The 15,562-nt window shown below is 47.9% G+C and overlaps 1 protein-coding gene across 3 annotated transcripts in view; it reads right to left on the bottom strand.

The window, feature by feature from the left end:
- Positions 1 to 15,562, bottom strand: part of DYRK1A (dual specificity tyrosine phosphorylation regulated kinase 1A) — a 59,484-nt gene that overhangs the window by 29,701 nt on the left and 14,221 nt on the right. For all 3 annotated transcript variants that reach the window (XM_075263523.1, XM_075263521.1, XM_075263522.1), the window contains exon 2: positions 7,372 to 7,443. In XM_075263523.1, coding sequence (XP_075119624.1) covers positions 7,372 to 7,381 — 10 coding nt within the window. In that variant the 5' untranslated portion in view covers positions 7,382 to 7,443. The remainder of the gene's footprint in view (positions 1 to 7,371; positions 7,444 to 15,562) is intronic.

Here is a 15,562-nt window from a genome sequence, read left to right as displayed (position 1 = left end):
CCGTGAAACACACAACATAAGGGGTACAGATGGCATCCATATGCCCCCCATCAATAGAATAGACGGAGGACAGGGATAGGACCTGCTCAATCTTTTGTGGCTCGCTCCTACTTTCCCCACAAGGATCCATCAAACTCTGGTTGTGTGTGTACGTCCATATGGTATCCATTATTGCATTAGCCATAGCATACAAGGCAGCACGCCAGGGCTTCACAACGCACATGGGCTGCAGAACTGAGTATGGAGGCACCAGGGATCAAACCCCCCAAAACAGAACCCGACTATGTCCTGCCAGTGTCCTTCCACCATACACAGACTCTCTCTACCATTATAGACACAGCTCGGCTATAAAACTTTTCCCGTTACGAAATCTGAAAATCCTTCCAGGTCGGATCTCCACCTGCAAAAAGTTTCTTGGTTGTGTTTTAAGTTTACGCTCCAGATGTCAAACTCCTTGTACTATAATGGAGAGAAGAGACCGGAGAGTTTCCACGCTTTTGACTGTCACATGATTATTTTTTTTTTCTTTATTAAACCACTGACTTCATGAGTTGCGACTGACCCGACGGATTTACAGCTAAATCGCAGCTCTGAATACGTCGTGCTACAGAGAGTCGCACAAGTTTTAGTTGCAGGATTTTGGAGCGACAAATGTCACCGTGCAGCCCTGGATTTAGGGATATGGAGGGGTTACCAAACATTCACAGACCCTTGAGAGCATCTGACACTCGCTAGCCTGGAAAAATTGAGGGGAAGGGGGGGGTCAGAGCTATGGAAACTCGCATTAAAAGTGACATTTCCAGAACTTCAAGGGGCTGTCCAGGTTTTATGGCTCATCCTTGATTCCCATGGGACTGCACCTATCTACTTTGTGCCCTGTACTCAGTATAGTAGGAGGCAGCCCCGGACCTCTGACAGGCCACCTGTCGCCCCCACCCCTGATCTGTTATTTATGGCCTATGAGGACTTGCACAGTGGCAGCCTTTTCACTATTCACCATTTACCTGGGTATTCGATCTGGATATTTTGGGCCTTTTATTTCACCAGACTGGGACTTGTTTTCCCCTTTTTGCACTTCTTCCCGTCTTGCAAAGTGGTGACATTGCTACGATATGCAACTACTGTATGATCATGGGGGTCCGATCTTTGGTACCCCACCCATAAAATGCTGATCTGCCCCCTCTGAGCTGAGGCATAACTTGAAGCTCCTTGGCCCCAAAGCAGAATCTTCATTGGGGCCCCTATCTTGTGCCATTTAGAATCATTTATTTGCAGCGTCGGGTCCTTTGGGGCTCTCTTAGGGTCCAGGGCCTTGTATTGTCATACCTGTGCACCCCTTATAGCTATGCTGCAGCCTCATGTATAGGGGGTGTCCCAGCCCTATGAAATGCCTATAAAGACGCTGCATCCATCTGAACCTGGAAAGTCAGACCCCTAAACCCTACTTACTGCTTTACAGGCATCTACTAGAGGACATTGCATAAGGCAGTATTACTTCTAGGAAGTGCCACTAATCCAAGGAGTGAGGGTCTAACCTGCACCGATAGAGTGGGATAGGCCATCGCTTTATGATCGGTGGGGGACTGACCATCATTGCAGCGATGTTTTATTTAAGTGAATGGGGTCAGATGCAAATGGCTGGGTCACCAATACTAGAGAATAGGGTGCAGTCCTGCAAGATTGGAGGGGGTCCCAAAGGTCAGACCCTCACTTATAAATTAATAGCATGTCTCTAGGATGTGTCATCCATGTTGATCATAAGAGAGGAGTATCTTGCCTTTCCTACCATAGTCTAGATTTGGTAAAAAGTAAAATACTTGTTTGCACATCAGTCGTGATCAAGTGAAAGGGTCTGAACTGCAATACCAAGCGCAGCCATTATACAATGTACGGCGCTGTGCTTGGTATACAATGCAAAGGCAGAATGTTACAGTCTCTCCAAACAGCTGATCGGCGGGGGTCCCCACCAGATATTCACATCCCTTCCTAAGGATAGATCATCGCTACTTAACTCTTGTAAAACCCCTTTAACTATTGAGTCCTTACAAGGTTTTAGCCTCCAGATGACAGCAAGCAGAGGTCTTGTAAAAACCTTCAAAGTATATAAAATGTATATGATCCGGCCTATAAAAGGGCAGGATCGGTGACAATCCCCTGCCCTCCAGAAGCACTAGCGCCCCCTGGGGCCTGCATCGCTCTCCTCACACGATATTTGCAGTCACATGTGAGACAGCGCTCTCTGCCCAACAATTGGGCTATATATAGAACTTCTATTCCCGTTTCAGCTATTTCTGTGCGAATCACAACAGCGTGAAGACACAGAAGCGTGAACACTCACTTATTTTTACAAACTCCAGGTTCACATACATAAACAGACGCTGGAACGAGGAGCAGCGCAGTCTGATATACACCTACAGCCTTACGAGAAACCCTCCGTAGGTGCCCCGCACAAGCCAAGGTGACCCCTCACAATGGGAGAGATCCACGCTGGTAATAGTTCTATACGGTGTGGCAGTCGTAGAGACATTACCATTCCTAGAACCGCTCTGGAGGTCAGGGATTTCCAGGAATATACCACATACAGGACCTGCGGCTCATCACCCAGACCCATGGACATGGACTGAAAGAGGCGTTTCGAAAATGCAGAGGAACTGAAGCGTTGTAAGGGTGTGTTCACACAAGGACTTTATTGTTGCAGTTCTTATTCCGAAGGTCTTGCTCACAGCGGCTTTAACAAAAATTGTGGCACTATACCCAAAAGGGGTTTTTCAGGCTTCATAACTAGACTAGGCCTGACACACGGCCCCCCTGCTGATCAGCTGTTTGAAGAGATTGAAGAAATCAAGTGAGGGCTGCAACGTCTTCAGTAGTTATCAAACACAGCTCCGTGAATGACACAGTGGCTAGTCTGAGTATTGCAGGTCATGAACGTGACGTCACATGACCTGTGAGGAAGATGCAATACTTAACGGATATGTAGACCACCATCTATTTTCAACTTGTGACCTATACCCTTATACAATTAATGACCCTGGAAATAGCCCTTTAGGCCGGGGGAGATGCTCATGTATGGTGGATGGGATTCTAGTGCAATAAAAGACGCACAGCAGAGACGTTGCGATCACTCCCATCTATGAGACGCCCGGCATATTCCTGTGCACACCGCAACAATAGCTAAGGTGGGAACAAACTAGTCCTACAAAGAGTATATTAACATGGAGCAGATTTACTTTAGAAACCTGCTCAATCTGTGCAATAAATCTGCTGCATCTGAATACATCCCAACCGTACAATGAGCCGAGCACGTGTGTGAGCGGGACAGATTGTAGACTATTCACGAACAAGGAGGTTTCTCTTCACGAACAGTAAATGCAGACCCTGAAAGCTGCAGAGATTTTCACCACCTATAGGATTTATGGTAGTGACAAGCAAAACTACAACTCCCAGCATCCCCCGACAGGCACAGGGTCTGCTAACTCCAATAGGTATCTCATGGCTCCCAAGCCAAGTACCCTAGACTCAGATCATACATCAGATTACGTACATGAGCACTCCCTCAGAGACACGCACCCTTGGCCAGAAGTGATGGTTTGTACAATAAGTCCCAGCATGTACAGATATTACTACATCATGCAGCCCCGGCCTCCTGCAGTGTCACAAAGGCCTTGTATGAGATATTTACATCAGTCTTTACATGCAGCAGGTGCAGCAATTCCTGTGACATCATCTGAAGACTGACCCCCATGTACAACAGCGTTACAGCCCCCGCCGAGTTGCCAAGTCCACCAGCTTTCTTTCAGGAATGTGGCATATGATGCCAGGGGGCTCCGGCCTGCACACAAGGAGGGTGACGGACACAGAAGGGAATTCAGCACAGGCGAGGGGGGCCGATCTCCTGTCATCAGGCCTTGGGGTGGACTACAACAGTGTACAGTTTAGGGGCATCTACACCAATAAAGACTTTGCCCTTGTTTGGGGGGGGGGGGGGGGGGATGTTTTTGGGAATACCATCAGAAGGCAGGTAGCATTCTCTTTTAGAGGGATTATAGTTTATAAAATAAAAGCATGGCCCAATAATAAAGTAATGTGGTCCCTAATTAACGTCGGGCTGCACATTGGGCAACTACCCCAATATTCTCTATGGGGCAACCAAACTGATCTAGGACTATTACGATGGTGGTTCAGGACGCCCACCTATCTAAGTCACCATATACCTGTTGGTGACACCCTTGCAATGGTAGCCACAGTGATGACCACCTACAAACTTGAGGAGGCTGTATGTGGGATAGGATGGGGGCCATACTGCTCAGACCCCCACCCATCAAGAGAAGGGGGCTCTCCTTTCACCAGTTTGGACTAGAGCATCACTTGGGGGCTGCGCATGTACTGCTTCATTTATTTCAATGGGAAATCCAGCGCTCCGCTATCTCCGACACTCCCACTGGATCGGCAGAACCTGATGACCGATGGTCTATTAAGAAGAAATCCCCCATTGGTGGTGGGGTCGGAAAGTTTAGCCCTCCATCGATCTGCAAGTTATCCCTTATCCGGTGTAGGGCCACCTCTAGTTTGCAGGTGACAACCAATATGGCTGCCGTTACAGATCTCCATAGCGTTCCTGGCACAAAGTGATCTGCCTTTCTATGGGTAGAGGATAACATGGCCTCCTAATACTGAGGATAGGTCATCCATATCAGATCAGAGAGGGTCCTAACACTGCTGATCACAGGGGCATCGGGACCTGTGACGTCAAGCAAGTGAACTAAACTCCAGTACCAGGCACAGCCACTACACAACACATGGCGCTGTGCTTGACAGTCATCTGCTGTCCCTTTAATTACATGACCTTCAGGAGCCCTGGAGTCCAACCCCACTGACCTGATTATAGATGGCCAATCCTAAGACTAGACCATCAATATCCAAGCCACAGATAAACCCTTTAAATGACTTAAGGGGGTCTCCAAATCAATCTGTCTCTTGAAACCCCCTCAACACCTGCTATTATACTGCTTGGGCGCCCATATAAGACATGGTAATATCCAGTAACTTCTTGCCATTCCCTGATTTCAGTTTGGTTGATATCCAAGCTAATGCCGGGTTTGGTGGAGCCTTTATTAGTTTGATGTTATTTTACTTGCGCCAACTCTTTACATTGCTAATATTGACACAGCAACATAAAAGCAACAGGCGGCGCGCCGACACAACCTGATAGGGGAGCATCCAAAAAACACATCACCTATAGACATGTGCCGTCTAGTCACCCAGCCACAAGATCATCATCCTCAGACATTGGCCTCATTCTATTAGTGCCCTACAACTCAGTATATGGGGGCTAATCGAAGGGTCACAAGTGGTGGTGGGGGTCTTCACATTTTGCACAATCCCTACTTTTAAGACGGGTTGATAATGAAGTGTCCCCTACTGTTCAGATGGAACTTATAGGGAGACGTGTTCAATTCCCCTACAGCACCAGAACGTGGGAAATAAGGCATTACACAGTGTCCATTCTTCTCAATGTGTACAATGCAGGACGGGTCAGCTCCTCCAGAGCCCCTGTCCCTGGACCCCCATTAACGTCAATCTGATGCCCAATGGGCTACATATAAGGGAAGACATTAAGTCGGACATTTTGAGTGACAGTCTAAATCCATACCCCCCATGATTAAAAGAGTGTGGGGGGATCCTGAACTCCTTTCAATGCAGTGGGGATCAACCATTAGCCCTCCATTCAATTCCTGCCACCTTCATCAGTCCGGAGCAGCAATGGATGTGGCTGACCACCGCTTACTTGTGGTGGTCATGCTGGGAGAAATGGGGGAGGATTGGGCTCATAGCTGGTGACTGGATCAGACATTTATCACCTATGTGATAGTACTCTATAGGTTGGTGGTGCAAATACCCCTTTAAGTAATGGCCGCTGCTGCCATGCCAACCAATCAAACCCTGTGACCTTCTGCAACGCCCTTATATGTTGTCCCACTACGCCATGATGCTACATCAATAACGGAGGAACACTTTGTAGAAGTAAAACATTTTCTGAACGGAAATCGGCAGCCGCTCCGCGACATACAGGAGAAACAGATTTCACTGCTCACATTTCCAAATTTGCCAGTCAAAATTGAAGATGAAGTTCCATGCGTGACAGATGTAACGGGTGGGAGGGAGCTCGCCACAGACACACATTCACATTGGTGTAAAAACGAACAGATTAAGAACGTGCGTGCAGCCAAGAAACGTTAACCCTCTGTTTACTGCACTGCAGGCATCTCACACCACGGCAACAGAGTGACCAAACAGCTGCCCGCGGCAATGACCAGACACGTCCACCACTAGGAAATCCTGCAGGTTGTCGACTTCTTACATGGACAATTACATTATGACCCCAGCTCCATTAGCAGTGGTCGACTGGTTGGACCCCCCAACAATCGGGTACTTATCTTTAGGACAGGTGATAAAGAGACAACTTGAAAAGAGATTTCCAGGATCAGCTCCCCATATTAGACCTGCAGGGGTTTGACATCCAGGACCCCTCCCCCCGCCAGATCACTGGTACTGGTGAGTGTAGGTAATGCCATACTGAAGTCTATGCAGTTCCTTCACTTGTATGATGACTGAGCAATGCAGCTCTCCCAAACTACCTCACTACCGGCGATCTGTGGGAGTCCCAGATAATGAAACCCCACAGATCTAATATGAATAGCCTATCCTAAGGAAAACCTCCGCCATAAAGACAACACACACAAAAATCCACCAAACTTAAGCTAGAAAAGCGCACGCAACACTCTCAGGATCCAAATAACCGGATAAAGAACCAATCTGGAGAACAACACACAGAGATCCGGCTCATCGGCCACAGTGCAAAGTATGTCACCTAAAAATATAAGGCAGAGGAGAACATAACCAATCCACCAGCCAATCTGACCACCTTAGCAGCACACAAAGGGTCTCAGAATGGCAAAAGTGTTAATACCCCAAGGGGCAGTTACTGCACAATCCCTAAGGATCAGCCAGGACACCATTACTGTATCTGAACTGGGCAATACAGATATTCTAATAGGTAAAATACCATGTAGGGCTTGTAATATCCTTAGGATGAGTCATCATTATCAGGTCAATGGGGCTCAGACCCCTGGGACCCCCAGAGACAAGAGCATTTAGATGAGGGCTGCAATACCAAGCACAGGGCCGTACAAGGTATAATGGCTGTTCTTGGAATTGCAGCCACATTCACATGAATGAGACTTGACGGTATACAGGTCACATGACAAATGAATGACATCACAGGTACTGGACCCCCACTGATCAGATATTGATGACTTTGACCCCCCGAAGCCTGGTATTAGGGAAACAGAACTCACAAGCTGCACCTACCTGTATGCATCGTCTTCTTTCAAGTCTCATATCCTGTGAATGGAGGGGAGAGTCCAGCAGCAAACCGCAACACTGGAAGAGAAGAGAGCACAGTATTAGATGTAATCCTGTATAGCCCATACATATATACATCATAGCTATATGGATATCTGGGGGTGGGTATATAGATACGAAGATGAAACTGCTTGCACTATTCAGAGCTACATTCATAATTCCGCTGGTTGACACAGGTGACCGTACATAGTTATCTGAGCTGGGTGGACGGTCATGCTCAGATCATACTAGCTGCATAGTTTGCAAATAGCCAAACCTGTTGTGCAACTGGCACCACTTGGACCCCACCAATTGAGTGATAGCATTGCAACGGTGCCCAATTCTTTCCGACATCACAGGTCTAAGGATGGCACTTCCCAGAATACAAAATCACTAGACCGAGCTCAAGGAAGACACTCCGCAAGGAACAGAACTCTGAAGTATGTAGAATTATGAATGCAGCTCTGGAGAATAAGTAGTTCTGAGACTCAGGAGTGATGACCTAGGGATGTGTCCAAAACTAGATAAACAGTTTCCTTTTCCCCCAAAATTCTGTCCAAGACTTCTGACTGACTGATGTGAACAGGGCTCATGTAACCCGTGGCACTGTTTTTGGTATAAAGCAACCATGTGTGAGGAGGGAATGGCGGAGCGACTCGAGGGTCAGATGCTAGTTCGGATCATGTGACCCAGGTTTCGACCAAGCTAAGGAACCCAAGGTTTATCCCAAACAGAACCACAGAGGAAGTAAATGGTTTAACACCCCCGGGAGAGCCCCTTTAAGGGCAACAGGAGTCACACATCGCCCTCCATCCCTGCCAAGTTGCACTGGATTACCTACAATGACATTATACATGCGTGCAAGGATGGCGACCAAACAACGGCCTGCACTTTCCGTGAACTTGATAAACATACAAATCATTTTGCTTTGTCAATTTCGATTTGCTTGAATCTCACAGTTCACGGAGCTACATGGGCTGCCCAACGGCTGAAGCCGTCCTCCTGGTTCACGTGTAGCATCCAGCGAGACGAGTCCTCCAATATGATCCACAGAGGATCTGTTATCGAGCCTAAAACCGCCCCTGGCACCCGCTGGAGGGAAAGGAAACCCAAGAGAAGTGCACGGTGGTGGTAACACTCAGCACACCACACACCCCAAACTCATTGGCATTGCTGGAGTGGGAACATACGTGTTGGGGGAAGTTGTTTTGCTAGTGCCCCAGGACGTCACACGCCATGCGGCCGCCTGCAAAACCATCTCATGCAGGTATATTTACACTGATCTCCTCTAAAGTGCAGACAGTGGGTGTAAGGGGTTAAATCTGCTTACAGACTCCTTTTTAAAAGGGGTTTTCCAGATCAATATGTAAGCCTGAAACCTAGTACCCCTGCTGATCAGCCGGTAGAAGAGGCTGCAGCACTGGGGTGAACACATTGGTCTCTTCCCTGTGCCGATGACGGTGCAATCATTGATCATATAGTACAGCAGAACTCAGTCCCATTCAGGTAAATGGGGCCGAGTTGCAATATCAAGCAGAGCTACTGTACAATGTACGGTCTGTTCTTGAAATTCAGTGAAAGGTCCCAAATTTCACCTGGATGGTGCAGCCTTCATCCGGCAGATCTGTGGGGGTACCTGGTGTTATGAAGTCGCTCCTTATCAATGGTCTGACTCCTGGGACCAGCAATGATCCCAAATACGATCTCTGATCTCTATGATCCTACAGAGCATGTGTCGCACTCCCTTTCTTAGTTCCCAGTGGTCGGGACCCCACTGACCATGAACTTATCCCTTTTCCTATTGAGAGAGACAACTTTATAACTTGGACCAACCCCTTTAACTTTGTCAGTTCCATAGAAGTGTATGGAGCAGTGTTCAAACATGTACACTACCACTCGATTCACACTGAAGACTCATGACGGGTGTGGGGTGTCCACTGGTCAGACAGGAGTGGATAAGAGAGAAGTATTTGATCACCACATGGTGGGTGGGAGGCAGAAAGGTCGACAATGGAGATGCCACAGCACACACTGTGGTTGTAATCCATCTTTCCCAGGCCCCTGAATGGCAGTGATGGACGTACAAGAGATGCATCAGGAAGATCTGCCCGTCCATGCAGGTGGATGTCCCATAGCCTGCGTCTGCAGGGCCGTAACTGGCAGCGTACAGGACATACCCTGAATATTCCAGTCATGCTTCTCCTATGTCAGACACATACTGAGCCTTCAGCACATCACACGCTACCATTTACCCACCAAGTTAATAGAACGCCACATGGGACAAAACTTGATAGCGACATGGACACGGCTGAGTGCAGGCGCGTGTAACCAAACCGTCAGCTGCATGAGCGGGGGTTAGAAATGGGTAACCTGCTAACCTAGTTATAGACCGGAGCCTTCTGTCTCAGATGGAGATGGCTGCCTTCAGCTTATAATACAAATGGGTGATTGTAGGATGGAGCCAGACAGACCCCTGACCCAATCCGAGATCCCCTTACCCGCTAAAGGTTATCACTACCAATCTCAAGAGCGAGGGGCTTGCACAATATGGGAATGGGGAAGACATCAAAAATGCCTTGTAAGAAAATCCCATTGAAGGGGACTTCTTTCTACCTCAAGTACTTACTAGCCAGCAAATCTGGTGCAGTTTGGATTTTTTTTTTTTTCCTTGCGTGCGCCCGGGAAAAAGTAGTCAGTTTCTGTGTCCAATATGTCAATTAGATTCCCCAATGCCAAGAAGGTTGTGTCAGACAAGAGCAGTGAAGGGGGCTAGACTCAGATCCAGACAGTGTATGAGTCACGCCCCATTGTCTGCTCCTGCCTGACACAACCCACTTGACATTAGGGAGACTAATAGTACCTATTGCTCAGGAATGGTGGTGGGGGTGTTACACAAAAAAAAATTCAGGGCTCATTGTAAAGAGCTCGAGTTGGCAGAGGTGGTAATGGGCCTCACACTGCGGGAAAATTGCCAAAGCCAAGTGAGACTTCACAAGTAACGGGAAGCAAATAGGAAACGCTTATATGGCTCCCAAGTTTTGAGACAATATGGACACTGACCGATGGGTGCGGCCTGGCGGCTTCTCCTCATCCTGCTCAATTTGTTGGAGGCCTCATGCATACGACCAAGTCTGCAATTGAGAATTTCCAAACCTCTGTTCCCATAGGACCTGCTCTATAAACATTGGAACGGAGCTGGGGGGACACGTACCCTGCCCCTGATCAAGTACATGAGGTCTGACAAGTCTGTCTCTGTACACAAATAAGGAGAGAGTTGTCAATTAAACCAGAGAGAGAAGTTGTCAGAGCCTGGATGGGGTTTTCTTTAAAACATTGCAATTTCAAGGTAAACCCTAGATGGGCAGTGACTGTAAAGAAATGTGGAACATGATGGCGCTATACAAGTAAAAGAAATAATCTAGGAATCCTGTCGGGATTCCCTGCAGAGAGAGGTTTAAGCAGAAAGAATGAGGTGACAGGTTGCCTTTAAAGAGGATCTTTCACCAATTCTAACATCTCATCCTCCAATAGCCTCCTCTCCACTCATTCTGTCACAGTTAGAATTTTCTCTCTAGTCCCCACCATTCCTGAGCAACAAGAGCATCAGTTTTGTAGGCCAAAAATGTAACCAGACCCCCTAATATCAAGTGGGTGGTGTCAGGCAGGAGCTGGTAAGAAGGTTTGATTCTGAGTGCTTATTCTGATTGGAGCTCTGAGTCACGCCCCCTTGCCTGCTCCTACCCAATACCATCCACTTGCCATTAGGGAGTCTAGTTAGCCTATTTGGCACCAAAACTACCACCACAGATTGCTCAGGAATGGTGGGGGGGGGTTAGAGGAATAATTCCAACTTCACCGAAATCAGTGCAGCAGCAACTATTAAAGGATGCAAAGAACCGGAAGTTGTAAACCAGCTACCTTCACAACTGCACCATAATTATGCAAGTGTGACTTACAACTCGCACTGTGAATTTTGAGCATACAAAGTCAACACAAGCCCTTGCACATGCAGGGCACAAACCTCTACCATACCTGTACCTGCAATAGTCGGGGTCTTAACAACAATTAACCAGTGCCGCTGCCCAGCTGTTCCTGAACTGCAGACCCCCAGCATGATGGGGCTTGTAATTCCGTAACACCTGGAAAGCTGGAAGCTCCGATATAAGGCATTATGATGAAAACGTATATGTCTATAGACTTCTCTCCAAACACACACAGCGGGTGTAGGAAGGAATGGCAAGTCCCACAGACCGGCTGCACACGGGTGATGAATGCTCTATGAATCATCACTTGTCTCCCTCCAATAGGTGACCTATATAAGACGCAAGGCTTCAGATGCACAGAATCACAAGAGCTGCTCGCACCGATCTCAGTCCAACAGTGACACAGCATTAAAGGGACGGGGCCGCTTACAATGAAATCATGTCCCAGAACGCAGAGCAGGAGACGCTTCTCAGATCAGAGCTCATGTTAAAGGTTTTAAACAGATGCCGTCATGTCTGCTAATACGTCTGGATTAGGAAATGTCCCCGAAATGAGAAATCTGGAACACCTTTTCTTAGAACTCTACCTTGTCATGTTCCTCTGTTGTTCCTCCTGACATCAGACGTGTGTCCCAACACAGCCTGGCACCCCTGATTGGACAGTGGGAGATGATGTAGAGGCACCCCCATAAGCGAAACCGTAGGGCCCACTTAATTGATTCAAGCATTTTTAGGAGGAACAACAGAGGAATGGCACAAGGAAGAGTTGTAAGAAAAGAAGGCACTGAAACATATTGTGAGGAATAGAAGGATTTACCAAAACAAATAAGTCAGGAGGAGCAACAGGCTGCCAAGAAGAGGTAACACAGGCACAAAATGCACCGACCCCCTCAACCATGAACATTACCCGTCACTTGTAAATTGTAGAAGCATAGAAAAAAGTAGACGGCAGCAGAGAAAACACCATCAACTATTCATGTCAGCAGAATCATCAGTAATTTGGGAAAAAATTGGCCTCACCAAAACCCACAGTGACTCCATGATGCTCCCCTGATTCCATAGGTAGTTGTATAAAGATAACAGTACCTTGGAGGCAGGCCGCCGTTCTGCATGGTAGTGTCTACCTTGGGGCAGGCTGTCGTTCTGCATGGTAGAGTCTACATTGGAGGCAGGCCGCCGTTCTGTATGGTAGTGTCTACCTTGGGGCAGGCTGTCGTTCTGCATGGTAGAGTCTACATTGGAGGCAGGCCGCCGTTCTGTATGGTAGTGTCTACCTTGGGGCAGGCTGTCGTTCTGCATGGTAGAGTCTACATTGGAGGCAGGCCGCCATTCTGCATGGTAGTGTCTACCTTGGAGGCAGGCCACCGTTCTGCATGGTAATGTCTACATTGGAGGCAGGCCGCCGTTCTGCATGGTAGTGTCTACCTTGGGGGCAGGCTGCCGTTCTGCATGGTAGTGTCTACCTTGGGGCAGGCTGTCGTTCTGCATGGTAGTGTCTACCTTGGGGCAGGCTGTCGTTCTGTATGGTAATGTCTACCTTGGAGGCAGGCCACCCTTCTGCATGGTAGAGTCTACATTGGAGGCAGGCTGCCGTTCTGCATGGTAGTGTCTACCTTGGGGGCAGGTTGCCGTTCTGCATGGTAGTGTCTACATTGGAGGCAGGCTGCCGTTCTGCATGGTAGTGTCTACCTTGGGGGCAGGTTGCCGTTCTGCATGGTAGTGTCTACATTGGAGGCAGGCCGCCATTCTGCATGGTAGTGTCTACCTTGGGGGCAGGTTGCCGTTCTGCATGGTAGTGTCTATTTTGGGGGCAGGCCGCTGTGCCGTGTGTTAGCATCTACATTGGAGGCATACTGTGCAATGATCCACTGGACACCCCAATGAGACATTTTTCATCCCGCAGTGGTCATCTACAATGGCTGACCCAGTGCCTACAGCACCACAACTGCATCATGTGTTGCCATGCACATTACTGTCCCATTCACTCCAGTGATCACAGGCAGCATCAATGGTGATGTCCAAAATACGACAACCATATCAGCTCATGACCAGTTCTCCCAATGTAACTGATATACAGTATTATACAGAGGATTCCTGTATATAGTCAAGCAGGTGGTCATCCATGTGAGGGGCACCATTCTGGCCTCCTGATGTATACGCTTGTTTATAAGATCATATATCAGCAGAACCCTCTCATTGGTGGACTCAATAACATGCAAGGTTAATCTGTGATGGATCCGTTGGCCCTGCACCACGGTTTAGTAAAGAGTTGAGCCTGTCGAACCCCATGAGTGGCCAACAGTAAAACTCCAAAACTTAGCAAAAAGAGGGGGGGGAAGGTCAGGCACAAAGAACATGCAGGTAGATCACCCCATATCCTTAAAGCTTTAGTGCAGATCCAATAGGGCACAGCACTAAGAACATAGACTACTTTCCACTGCAGATTGTAGAATACCAGAGCAGGGATCAGCAACCTGTGGGCGCTGCAGCCAGACTACAACTCCCAGCATGCACACTTATTCATCTGACCCATGAAAGTAATTGGATTATTCTAGGAGCTGTAGCTTTCCAACAAGCGGAGTGCTGAATATGGCTGAACCCTGCAGTAGGGCATACACCATGTACACATATACACTTACCGGCCACTTTATTAGGTACACCTGTCCAACTGCTCGTTAACACTTAATTTCTAATCAGCCAATCACATGGCGGCAACTCAGTGCATTTAGGCATGTAGACATGGTCAAGACAATCTCCTGCAGTTCAAACCGAGCATCAGTATGGGGAAGAAAGGTGATTTGAGTGCCTTTGAACGTGGCATGGTTGTTGGTGCCAGAAGGGCTGGTCTGAGTATTTCAGAAACTGCTGATCTACTGGGATTTTCACGCACAACCATCTCTAGGGTTTACAGAGAATGGTCCGAAAAAGAAAAAACATCCAGTGAGCGACAGTTCTGTGGGCGGAAATGCGTTGTTGATGCCAGAGGTAAGAGGAGAATGGCCAGACTGGTTCGAGCTGATAGAAAGGCAACAGTGACTCAAATAGCCACCCGTTACAACCAAGGTAGCCAGAAGAGCATCTCTGAACGCACAGTACGTCGAACTTTGAGGCAGATGGGCTACAGCAGCAGAAGACCACACCGGGTGCCACTCCTTTCAGCTAAGAACAGGAAACTGAGGCTACAATTTGCACAAGCTCATCGAAATTGGACAATTGAAGATTGGAAAAACGTTGCCTGGTCTGATGAGTCTCGATTTCTGCTGCGACATTCGGATGGTAGGGTCAGAATTTGGCGTCAACAACATGAAAGCATGGATCCATCCTGCCTTGTATCAACGGTTCAGGCTGGTGGTGGTGGTGTCATGGTGTGGGGAATATTTTCTTGGCACTCTTTGGGCCCCTTGGTACCAATTGAGCATGGTTGCAACGCCAAAGCCTACCTGAGTATTGTTGCTGACCATGTCCATCCCTTTATGACCACAATGTACCCAACATCTGATGGCTACTTTCAGCAGGATAATGCAATGCCATGTCAAAGCTGGAATCATCTCAGACTGGTTTCTTGAACATGACAATGAGTTCACTGTACTCCAATGGCCTCCACAGTCACCAGATCTCAATCCAATAGAGCATCTTTGGGATGTGGTGGAACGGGAGATTCGCATCATGGATGTGCAGCCGACAAATCTGCGGCAACTGTGTGATGCCATCATGTCAATATGGACCAAAATCTCTGAGGAATGCTTCCAGCACCTTGTTGAATCTATGCCACGAAGAATTGAGGCAGTTCTGAAGGCAAAAGGGGGTCCAACCCGTTACTAGCATGGTGTACCTAATAAAGTGGCCGGTGAGTGTATATTACTGTAGTAGTCAGAGATCAGGTGGATCACAGATCTAGTAGATTGTCAGACTGCCCAGAACTGATCACTTGTGTCCCAACTGCGGGAAAATACAACAGACAGGAGAGTGAATAACCCTAAGGATGATCTAAGGTAGTTTACCGACATGTTTCTAATTCACATATCCATGACCAACCAATGTGGGAAAACATAGCGGAACGCCAACGGTCACTTCACCAGTAAGTAAGAAGTTTCTTTGCATAAGTCTAGAGATCCCCTTTAGTACTCAGAAAAGTGCCCCCATAGGGCTTAAAGAGTCTGTCGCCAGAACCAGCA

This window comes from Leptodactylus fuscus, chromosome 2, assembly GCF_031893055.1.
Source record: "Leptodactylus fuscus isolate aLepFus1 chromosome 2, aLepFus1.hap2, whole genome shotgun sequence".
NCBI lineage: Eukaryota > Metazoa > Chordata > Amphibia > Anura > Leptodactylidae > Leptodactylus > Leptodactylus fuscus.
Note: the sequence above shows the minus strand (reverse complement) of the source record. Positions and strands in the feature narration are given on the sequence as shown.